Raw genomic sequence first — 12,848 nt, forward strand, 5'->3', positions numbered from 1 at the left:
CAGTGAGGGCGTTCTGCATCGACCGGAACAAATGGTAATCAGAAGGGACAAGATCTGGGCTATAAGGCGACTATAAGAGGCGACTATCGATTGGCTTGGGGTTGTCGTAATGGATCCATTTTTCATCACCAGTAACAATCCGATGCAAAAATGACGTTCTAGACATGCAAAACCGCCATTCGACGTCTCTCGGCTTGAGTTCATGTGCAACCCAATTTGGTTGCTTTTGAGTATATCCAGCTGCTTTTAAACGTTTCGAAATGGCTGCTTAAATGACACCCAAAGATTTTGCGAGTTCTTCTTGTATTTGGCGAGAATCTTCATCGAGTAATGCTTCTAGTTCTTCATCTTCGAACTTTTTTGGCTGCCTAGTACAACATTTTCAAGTATTTCAAATTTGCGTATCACTTTTTTCCCTCAGTTATATTTTTATATAGATTTTTCAACAATCCGTAATACATTTTATGGTCTTTCGAGCCGTATTAAAATCCGATCAACGACAACTCGACTATAATATCTATGTATTACACATACGCTGTCAGTTAAATTGTAGAAAGAGCAATGGAAACTTGAAAGAGTGACGACAAGCAAATAGAAGAAGCAATAACACGCTGATCTGCGGTCGAGGGTGTCAAAGCTCAAAACGGTGGGGATGGAACAATGCGTATGACGTCACAGACGGCAGAGAGCGCTTGTCGCATGGCCAAGTGAGCGTCAGTGCCGTCAGTTCAGTCACGTTAACGTACGGACGTTCGTCGTATTGCGTTTTTAGATAATTTCATCGCGGGTGTTGAAACGAATTTATTTTTTTTTGTTTAAATATAGTGTGTATGTGAAGTTTCGAGTGATTTTTTTTAATCTTCATTCGTTCAGCCTATGGAACACATCGTGACATTATGTTGACTTCGCCTAATCAGTATTTGAGACCGGAGTATCTCACACCGTTACCTACAACGGTAAGTTCTTCATTAGGAATTGTAATTGCTCTAACTAAGACACCATTTTGATCCTATATACCTCTTGAAACGCAGTTAACGATATTTCTAATAAAGTTTTATAACTAATCCACGAGTGTAAAATAAAATATCCCACCACGTCTTAGTCCTAAATATCTCAATTAAATTTGTTGTTTTACATTATTGAACATAACCTCAACAATAAAATCAATCGACAAAATATATCGATGAAGTTGTTTCGTCTCGTTCTTCTTTAAATGAAATTTTAAGGTTAGGAAACACGAAAAGTCGACGCGGACTAGATCCGGTGAATACGATAGCTATTCGAGTTTTCTTTTCGGTCATATTTCTTCCTGTACATTACCAAGCATTAATACTTGATGATCTTTATTTATTTTTTCGCTTTTTTGTGAATATTAAATGTAAACAATCCCATTAATATCCGAAAGAAATGATCGTAATCGCCGGGTAGATCTGGATCGTCGTTTTTTGACTGTTTATCGTTTCAGCAGTGTAGTGGTGGATCCGGGATTCATCTACAATTATAAATAGACGCAAAAATGTGATTTATTTTGCTTAAATCGCGTCATTAAGGCCTTTATGATGATATTTATCGATGATATTACAAATTAACGCAATTTTTGACCGTCCACCAACATTTTAAGACGTAAATGATAGTGCTACATAATATCTAACTTCTAGATCATTTAAGTAAGCGAATTGTCTCTTGAGAGGGCTGGAATTTGAATTAGAAACTCTCAAATATGTTTTTAAAATTGAAATGATTGAAGTTTTTTTACACAATCCACGTCTCATTCTACAATATCTGTCACCATCGATGTTTTGTTTGAACTGATTAATCAAGAACGTTATGTGACATATCGAGCAGATACTAAACGATTTTACTTGTATAAGATATGAAAAAATTGTTCCAAACGTACATTTTTGTGGACCAAATGTACCTACGAAACATTGTTCATAGAAAGTCGAGTCGATGATCCACCCAAATGATTTTAATTTGTACACCGCGTATAATAAATAACAATACTCAATAAAAATATTAATTACAATAGTAAAAACAAAATATATTACTCACAGAATAAATATTTTCTGATGAAATATACGACTCATAAATTTTAATCATTTATATTAATATTATTTCCTGTATCATGTAACATTGTGTTAATATTATCTTTATATACATATGAAAATTATTATTTATGATATTTTTACTACATATTGTATAATATGTACACAAGAATTTCGTTTCATCCTGTCATAAACTATATTACTTGTATATCTTGATGTTGATTGTCGTTCAAACTAATTGAATAGATCAGCAAATGTGGATACTTCGGATAAAAGTTTCTGCACCGAAAACTCTAACCAGAGAAGATCTGCCGAATGTACCAACTTAAAACGACAATCTAGTCCTCTTGGGGTCCCAATGGACACCTGAAGGCGCTAAAGTTAGCGGGTAATGCGGCATTCTCTCGAAGGAACTCTAGAGGACTACACCAGGAAGCGAAGACGAAGATCTCGGGAAGTTACAACCATCCTACATACATTCTGGACTTTCTAAGAAGACTTTTAGAAAGATTATGACGTCCACAGCTATTGAATATTTCCACAGATTCTCATTATTTCTTTTGAAAATGGTTATTTGTTTTTGGCAAATTATTAGAACAATCTACAAACCAAAACTCTTCTGGTAAACTCTAACCAGAGAAGATCTGCCGAATGTACCAACTTAAAACGACAATCTAGTCCTCTTGGGGTCCCAATGGACACCTGAAGGCGCTAAAGTTAGCGGGTAATGCGGCATTCTCTCGAAGGAACTGTAGAGGACTACACCAGGAAGCTAAGACGAAGATCTCGGGAAGTTACAACCATCCTACATACATTCTGGACTTTCTAAGAAGACTTTTAGAAAGATTATGACGTCCACAGCTATTGAATATTTCCACAGATTCTCATTATTTCTTTTGAAAATGGTTATTTGTTTTTGGCAAATTATTAGAACAATCTACAAACCAAAACTCTTCTGGTAAACTCTAACCAGAGAAGATCTGCCGAATGTACCAACTTAAAACGACAATCTAGTCCTCTTGGGGTCCCAATGGACACCTGAAGGCGCTAAATTTAGCGGGTATTGCGGCATTTTTTCGAAGGAACTGTAGAGGACTACACCAGGAAGCGAAGACGAAGATCTCGGGAAGTTACAACCATCCTACATACATTCTAGACTTTCTAAAAAGACTTTTAAAAAGATTACGATGTCTATCGCTATTTTCATAATCCTGTGAAACGGATCCAATATAGTTCTATAGAGTAGTTACTCGTGGAGAAGTTCAATCACCTCCAATTGAGCTTTGCAATCTTTCAAGACATACATCCGCGATATTATAAGTCTTATAGTAGATATGAATCATAAGTTTTATATTTTCTTCGTTTTTATTCCATAATCCTGGCTCTAGATTGTCATTTCCAGCCGCTTCGTGGTCGACCTCTACTCCGTGTTGCAATTGGATATTGGAGTTTTGTATACTCAACAGATTGAATAAAATTCGAGATAATTTTGCGTATTTTTCTAAAAATTCTACGCAGTAATTGTTCCTTATTTTCGAGTTTCCACCTTCCATCAAACAGTTTGCTAGATAAAAGTACCCAAAAAGCTTTGGACGAGTCTATGTCGAGTTTTCTTTGCACAATGACAGATCTCTAAGTCTGGCCATAATATTATATCGTCTCCAACGTGATATTGACAAAATTAAACTAAAACAGTGTATACTGTAGATATTTCTCCCTTAAATACCTGTTGTCGAATTCGCACAACAGACAGAACTTTACCAGCGAATTTCGCTTTTTTTCTTTATTTTTTACATTTCCGTATAAAAATAATTGTTTCCTATGATATTCCAATTGGAAAGTGTGAAGTATTTTCCACAGAAGATTCGGATATTCGGCTATAACACGGTAAATGCTTGAAATATTTTGGTTTTGAAAAGCTGTTCAAACCAAATTCGAAAATTTTATTCAATGTCACAAGTAATTTTCGTAATTTTCAGCAAAACGGTGAGTTTTATCAAAAAAATACATCAGACAAAAATTGTAGATCATAAAATTATCTACAAAAAACGTATTATTACTTTTTTTCCTAAAAGCCACTGTTTCTGAGATATAATGATTTAAAAATCAATTAAGTATATTTTCAGTAATAAACTTTTATTATAACATTGAATTGAACCGAGACTTTTTGTGAGTATTTATAAAAAAATTCTGTTGACTGATTGGAACTATCAGAAGTTCATCTAATAAATTATCAATTGACGAAGATGTTATAGCCATTAAATACGACGACGAATATATCTGAAACATTTCAACTTTTACAACTTTTTGAATCGTTATATCTCAGAAACGGTGGATCGTAAGAAAAAAAGTATCGATACATTTTTTGTAGATAATTTTATGATCTACAATTTTTGTCTGAGGTATTTTCATGATAAAACTTACCGTTTTGCTGAAAATAGCGAAAAACTCATTTTTTTAACCTTTGATCTTTAATAAAATTTTAATAGCATATTTTTTGTTCTAATTTGACCGGACTATTAATCTAAAAGTTAAAAATAATTCTTGTTTCATATACTATTTGGTGGTTGAACAAATCCAAATCATTTCGATAATTATTCTTCATTTTTTTATGACCACCAACAAAATCAGTTTTCCTTCGTTTCCGTAGATTTTGTTTTTGCGATGCGCCTCCTAGAGATTCTCGAGTCTTAACCATTCACACTCTCGATTCATTCTATATTCCATGTCTTTTGATTTGCGCGTAGTTTCGTCAATTTTTGAGATAAAATTATTAAAAAATTAAAATATCCAAAAACTTTCTTGTTTGAACTGTTTTTTTCGAACAATTCATGCAATATCTGTTCGATTGAATTCCTAAAACCACCTCGAGATGATGATTCATCATCAAAAGTTGAAGCGACTTGATGAAAGTCATAGAAAATTATCGCGCTAAAATCTTGAAACTGAATTTAAGTGTCTGTGTCACATTTTGTGATGATAATTTCAATAGTTGTGTTGGTGTTTCTTTTCCAATCCAATATTATTAAGCGTAAATTAGTAAATGAAGAAATTTCTTTTTGTTGCAGCTCGATGCTAAGAAGAGCCCTTTAGCTTTGCTCGCCCAAACGTGCAGTCAGATAGGCGCAGACACCCCGAATTCCAAACTACTTCAAAGTTCTGAGAAATCTTCAAAATCCAAAAACGATTCTCAAAGAGATAAGAATGAACCGACGAACAAATCATCGAAATTAGACGTAATAAGTCCGAGGGAGAAATCTAAATCTCCCGAAGAAAGATCGAATTCCGTATCCGGTGCAACAAATAGAGTACGTACTCCGGTGGCATCTAAACCGATAACCAATGGAAGGTGTTCGAGTAATTTGAGTAATTCCCCTAGAGCGTCACCGGCCGAAAGAAAAAGTCCCGCCACCGAAAGTAACGCAGACGGAAGCGCAACTCCTGAAAAATCTTTAGGAAGAACTACTCCTCATACGCCATCTTCATCAGCTTCAAAAACAGCTTTCACCCCCAACATATTAACATCGTCATCAGATCCAGCTATAAAAGATCTACCGTTGGGCACTTTTAAACCGGGTGTACCCCCTCCGACGAGTTCTCCGTTTATAGGAGGATACCCATCGTTTCCTCTATCCATGGACTTGATGGCTTCCACGTTAATGAATCAACATCACGCTTTAAAAAACGGCGGACTCGTTCCTTACCTCGGTTACGGTCGAATCAAATCGCAAGATTCGTTATCTTCGGCGTGTAGAGATCCTTATTGTACAGGATGTAGTGTTAGTTCCCATTTACTAGGTACTTCGGTGAAATCTTGTCCTGCCGGATGTACTCAATGTGATCATTCGAAACCCCCGACGACCGCCAGTTACATGAGCCACGGTCCGGCAGCTACGGCGTACGCTCACGCGCAACTGGCCGCCCTAGCGGCGGCTTCCCACCTTCCGTACGTGTGTAATTGGATATCAGGCGATGCGGCTTATTGCGGAAAAAGATTTTCCAGTCCCGAAGAACTCCTAACTCATTTAAGGACTCATACTAGCGGAGCTATTTCCGATAATAGCTCGGCTTTATCGATGTTAGGTTCACCTGGGATACCTCCGACGCATCCCTTACTCCACAGAACATATCCCACGCCGCCGCTTAGTCCTTTAGCGACGGCGAGATATCATCCTTATAGTAAACCGTCCTTATTACCTCCTTCGCTTAGTTCATCGTCCTTACCTGGATTTCCTTTGGGGCATCCAGGCATTTCTCCTTATCTTTCTCCTTATTCTTTGTACGGGCCTAGATTGGGCGCCACGCCCGGTATGCATCAGTAGATTTTCTCGTGGAGCCAAATACTTTTTTTATATATAAAAATATATATAAAAAAAAAGAAAAGCTGTGTTACAGACTCCTAGTCTTTAAATATTTCCTAGATGCTTTAAGCGTTCGGGCGGATACTTTTTTGAATATTTTTTGTTATGCCCAATCGTTTGGAGCGTCGTGGTTTCACCTGGTGTATTATTGTGTGGACGTTTATAGTGTGATATTATTTTTAATAATGTACATTTTCGAATAACGCCCTAGGGTCATTCATTTACGGAAAATTTCGGTGCTCGAGCAAAAAATAAATATCGCCAAGTTTGAGCGGCAACATGCTGAGTTGAGTTGAATTGAGAATGTTGAATGCAAAATCAGTTCCTAGTCCGTCTAGAAATTCCCTAAATTGAGGATAATACAATGTTATATTTGACCAATTGTTTCGCATGATGTGGAAACTTGGTCCTTGAAAGTGAGATCCTTAACCAGAGATGTGGCAGACTTCTACGGATCCTGCGAAGACCTAGTATCCAACCTTCAAGCTCATACTGACGGGAAAGATCGACTAGGCAGGAAACAACGTTCCTGGTTACGAAATATAACAAACTGGCGTGGTGCAGAAGATGGATGCCTTCACATAATAGATTAGAAGCTTCTGCGACGAGGAAGTTACTTTTGCATGATCTGGAAACGCGGTCCTTGAAAGTGAGATCCTTAACCAGAGATGTGGCAGACTTTTACGGATCCTGCGAAGACCTAGTATCCAACCTTCAAGCTCATACTGACGGGAAAGATCGACCAGGGAGGAAACAACATTCCTGGTTACGAAATATAACAAACTGGCGTGGTGCAGAAGATGGATGCCTTCAGATAATAGTTTAGAAGCTTCTGTGACGAGTAAGTTACTATTGCATGAACTGAAAACGTGGTCCTTGAAAGTGAGATCCTTAACCAGAGATGTGGCAGACTTCTACGGATCCTGCGAAGACCTAGTATCCAACCTTCAAGCTCATACTGACGGGAAAGATAGACCAGGGAGGAAACAACGTTCCTGGTTACGAAATATAACAAACTGGCGTGGTGCAGAAGAGGGATGCTTTCAGATAATAGTTTAGAAGCTTCTGCGACGAGTAAGTTACTTTTGCATGATCTGGAAACGCGGTCCTTGAAAGTGAGATCCTTAACCAGAGATGTGGCAGACTTCTACGGATCCTGCGAAGACCTAGTATCCAACCTTCAAGCTCATACTGACGGGAAAGATAGACCAGGGAGGAAACAACATTCCTGGTTACGAAATATAACAAACTGGCGTGGTGCAGAAGATGGATGCCTTCAGATAATAGTTTAGAAGCTTCTGTGACGAGTAAGTTACTATTGCATGAACTGAAAACGTGGTCCTTGAAAGTGAGATCCTTAACCAGAGATGTGGCAGACTTCTACGGATCCTGCGAAGACCTAGTATCCAACCTTCAAGCTCATACTGACGGGAAAGATAGACCAGGGAGGAAACAACGTTCCTGGTTACGAAATATAACAAACTGGCGTGGTGCAGAAGAGGGATGCTTTCAGATAATAGTTTAGAAGCTTCTGCGACGAGGAAGTTACTTTTGCATGATCTGGAAACACGGTCCTTGAAAGTGAGATCCTTAACCAGAGATGTAGCAGACTTTTACGGATCCTGCGAAGACCTAGTATCCAACCTTCAAGCTCATACTGACGGGAAAGATCGACCAGGGAGGAAACAACATTCCTGGTTACGAAATATAACAAACTGGCGTGGTGCAGAAGTGGGATGCCTTCAGATAATAGTTTAGAAGCTTCGGACAAGAGAAAACCTCACGGCAAAGTATCCCACATGGTACATCAAACATTTTTTGTGAGACTTGGAATTAAGAGCTCGAACTTATTGAGATGTAGATGAATATTTTGCATGAGCACCGAAAAAATGAATGAATCACTCTACTATTTATGTAAATACTTGTTATGATTGAAATTTTCGTTTTCGCATATTTGAAATTCGATTGTCATTTGTCACTTTTCAACTGTACCCAATCGACGATTAGTCGATCGTGTTTCAAGTTTTTTTTCCCCTGTAATATAATTCATACCTGAAATATGATCGGCGAAAGTCTTTCGTTGTCTTTATCAATCAACAAGAAGCTGCTGCTACTGAAATACACTCAATTTATACAGGGTGGGAGAGATTCGACGTGAAATTAATGTTATGACATAAAAAAATTTGTCATACGACCCACCGTTTTTGAGTTATAGGCGTTTAAAGTGGCGAAATCATAACTCATATTTTCTAAAGTATACATTCGAAAATTATGGATGTTTATGTCCATTTAGTGTGTTTTATGAAATAAATATACTATATTTAGAATGTGTCTTTATGACGAACTGTTTTCTTGGCATGTACAACGATCTAAAAATCGAGTTAAGCAAAGAGTAGGTAATTTTTTGTTGGAAAATCGATTAAAAAATTCATTTTTGTTATATTTACATTGTACAGGCTGACCCTGTAAAAATAAATTGTTAACAATTGGGCATGATCCGTCTCTGACCTTCAGATAATAGTATAGAATAAATTTATACCGTCAAACACATTTTTATTTAATGTCACAGCATTATTTTCACGACATCTCACACCTGACTTTAATGTAAAAAAGAAACATCAACTTCTAGCCCCAGCGAGTTCAAATTTTGATATTTCATAATAGAATTTTGGGTAATTTTAAACCTTCGTAGTTCCCTCGTTTTTTGGCTCTAAAAAATCGAAAAATCATCCGATTTCGATGAATTTTTTGTATATTAATTGGGAATAAAAAGAATCGAAACTTATATTGTTTAGGTGAGGTTAGGGGGGATGGGGGACGGGCTAAAAATTCAGAACAAATGTTTACATTTGGTCTGCTTGATTGGGTGCATTTTTATGAAAATTTAAAGCCAAGGAAACTAATATGAGCTCCCATTTTTTTTATTTCCTAATTTTTTATCGTAAATCCTCCTTAAAAACGAAGATTTGTACAAAAAATTCATCGAAATCGGATGATTTTTCGATTTTCTAGAGCCAAAAAACGAGAAGACCGTGAAATTTAAAACGTCCTGCATATAAAATTTTTTAGAACCATTTCCAAAATATCGAAAATGTTTCGTTCATTTTTTAAAGAATTGAAAATACTTTATTACCATTAATAATTAACACGAAAGTTGTCTCAGAAGTTCTCAAAATAATAAAAAAAAAGTAAAAAAATTTAGAAAAAAATATCTTTCAGCATAGTCACCTCAATATATCAGTTTCCCAACGCAGTTGGTTTTACATACATTACAAGTTACTTACATAATAATGTTTTTTAACAACACAGTCAAAAAAAAAACTGTCACGGTCTTTTAATTGCAAAAAAACCAAAAATTCCGCTTGCTTATTATACAAGTTATTTATAAAATGAACCTCGTATATTTACATAACCTTAAAAGTATAATTTGTACAATTATTTCACGTACATTTTCATTAACTTAAATTCCATAACACAAATTGAAAAATCGCATTACATGTGGACGGTTTCACAGCATTTGGTCTTGTTAGAAACCATCAGGGTTAATTGGTCGTAGCGTTCGTGTCCCGATCAGGACCCCAGCTAACACATCATTCAATAAGTCGTGTGACTAACTAAGAAAAAACACATTTTTTTACCAAAAATCGATTTTTCCATTATTTAACAGTAATACAATCATTCCAACACGCTTCTTTAACAGCATCAGCAATTTCTTCTTCATTTGAGCTGCATTTTTTGAGATCAGCGCATATCCAGTGGTCACTGGGTACCAGATCTGGACTAAACAGTGGATGAGGAAGCAATTCGTTCAATTTAATCATCGTTTTCATCGACTTGTGAATCGGTGCATTGTCTTGGTGAAATAGTAGTTTTTCCATCGACATACGAGGCCGGTTTTCCTTGATTTTACATCCAACAATTCTATGTAGTGTTGATTGTCTTTTGAAAATAGTCGATGAATAATATTCTGAAGCCATGACCTTTCCAGCTGATTGATGTGCCTTTGGACGCTTCGAACGTGGTTTACTGACTCCAAATGATGATCGTTTTGATTCTGAAGTGAATTGAAGGATCCATGTTTCATCCATTGTCACATAGCAATGCGAATAACCTGATTTATTAAGTGTAAACATGGCCAAACACCTCTCTGAATCATCAACACGTTGTTATATGAGTAATAATATCAATTTGACGACTAGAACATACTAAATTGTTTTAAATCCATAAATCCACAAAAGTAGCTTCACATAAATGGCTGACACTTGTTTCTGACAAATCGAAATATCACGAAATTTGACGGATAATCTTTTTAAAGTTGGTACTTCATAAACGTCATATGGATTTAACAATAGCAGCGCCATCTGTCTGTCAGTCATACGACTTATTGAGTGATGTCATACTTCTGGTTTTATCTCCACATAAATGGCTGTAACTTCTTTGTAACTAATCGAAATATCACGAAATTTGACGGATAATCTTTTTAAAGTTGGTACTTCATAAACGTCATATGGATTTAACGATAGCAGCGCCATCTGTCTGACAGTCATACGACTTATTGAGAGATGTCATACTTCTGGTTTTATCTCCACATAAATGGCTGTAACTTCTTTGTAACTAATCGAAATATCACGAAATTTGACGGATAATCTTTTTAAAGTTGGTACTTCATAAACGTCATATGGATTTAACAATAGCAGCGCCATCTGTCTGTCAGTCATACGACTTATTGAGAGATGTCATACTTCTGGTTTTATCTCCACATAAATGGCTGTAACTTCTTTGTAACTAATCGAAATATCACGAAATTTGACGGATAATCTTTTTAAAGTTGGTACTTCATAAACGTCATATGGATTTAACGATAGCAGCGCCATCTGTCTGTCAGTCATACGACTTATTGAGAGATGTCATACTTCTGGTTTTATCTCCACATAAATGGCTGTAACTTCTTTGTAACTAATCGAAATATCACGAAATTTGACGGATAATCTTTTTAAAGTTGGTACTTCATAAACGTCATATGGATTTAACAATAGCAGCGCCATCTGTCTGTCAGTCATACGACTTATTGAGTGATGTCATACTTCTGGTTTTATCTCCACATAAATGGCTGTAACTTCTTTGTAACTAATCGAAATATCACGAAATTTGACGGATAATCTTTTTAAAGTTGGTACTTCATAAACGTCATATGGATTTAACGATAGCAGCGCCATCTGTCTGTCAGTCATACGACTTATTGAGTGATGTCATACTTCTGGTTTTATCTCCACATAAATGGCTGTAACTTCTTTGTAACTAATCGAAATATCACGAAATTTGACGGATAATCTTTTTAAAGCTGGTACTTCATAAACGTCATATGGATTTAACGATAGCAGCGCCATCTGTCTGTCAGTCATACGACTTATTGAGTGATGTCATACTTCTGGTTTTATCTCCACATAAATGGCTGTAACTTCTTTGTAACTAATCGAAATATCACGAAATTTGACGGATAATCTTTTTAAAGTTGGTACTTCATAAACGTCATATGGATTTAACGATAGCAGCGCCATCTGTCTGTCAGTCATACGACTTATTGAGTGATGTCATACTTCTGGTTTTATCTCCACATAAATGGCTGTAACTTCTTTGTAACTAATCGAAATATCACGAAATTTGACGGATAATCTTTTTAAAGTTGGTACTTCATAAACGTCATATGGATTTAACGATAGCAGCGCCATCTGTCTGTCAGTCATACGACTTATTGAGAGATGTCATACTTCTGGTTTTTATCTTTGTTTGTTATACTCATATAGAATAAATTTTTGATAATTGTTATCTCTAGCATCAGTGTACATTAAAATTAATTATCAGAAGACATAAATTATAATTATCAGTAGTAATTTCTTCTCAAATCATCAAAGTATATAAAATAAAGAGAGTTTACCAAAAAATGATCTAATTATTATATAAATATAATAAATTTTTCTCATTATTTTAACTAATTTTTTTTATATAATTGTAAAAAAATTCAACTTGTGTATTATAAAAAAAATTGTATATAATTGTGAAGATGTATTTTCTGTACACGCCCTGTAACTAATTATCATAATAATTTTAATTAAATGAGTTTATATTTTATATTGTTAAATTTTGATGTAATTATTGTATTATTTCTTTTACAAAAACTATATTAAAAAAATATTTACTTCATTTATATCGTTTTATTTACAAAAAAACCAGCCTTTCAAAAACGAACATTCACGATTGTCCAAATTAGCGTCCAAAATTGATATCGAGAACTTTTCAAACAACCCTCGATTATTGAACAAAATCCGAATAAATTTTCATTGGTATAAATTGGTATACGTGGAGAAAAACATTATTTCAGTCCAATATGTTCATTAATTCTTGTATTAAACAATGTACTTGTTTGACCAATATAGTGGAACAT

The 12,848-nt window shown here is 35.5% G+C and overlaps 1 protein-coding gene across 1 annotated transcript; it reads left to right on the forward strand.

The window, feature by feature from the left end:
- Positions 1-682: 682 nt before the first annotated feature.
- LOC130898027 (zinc finger protein Elbow) lies at positions 683-12,606 on the forward strand. Its single transcript, XM_057807061.1, has 2 exons — positions 683-956; positions 5,114-12,606. Exons 1-2 carry the CDS (start codon positions 897-899, stop codon positions 6,365-6,367), a joined length of 1,314 nt encoding a protein of 437 aa, XP_057663044.1. The 5' UTR covers positions 683-896; the 3' UTR covers positions 6,368-12,606.
- The last annotated feature ends 242 nt before the right edge of the window (positions 12,607-12,848 follow it).

This window comes from Diorhabda carinulata, chromosome 9, assembly GCF_026250575.1.
Source record: "Diorhabda carinulata isolate Delta chromosome 9, icDioCari1.1, whole genome shotgun sequence".
NCBI lineage: Eukaryota > Metazoa > Arthropoda > Insecta > Coleoptera > Chrysomelidae > Diorhabda > Diorhabda carinulata.

Excerpts from the sequence above, each read along its gene's own strand:
- LOC130898027 (XM_057807061.1), top strand. The coding sequence starts at position 897 with ATGTTGACTTCGCCTAATCAGTATTTGAGACCGGAGTATCTCACACCG. Across the intron at positions 957-5,113 it reads TCACACCGTTACCTACAACG|CTCGATGCTAAGAAGAGCCC; the intron begins GTAAGTTCTTCA and ends TTTTTGTTGCAG.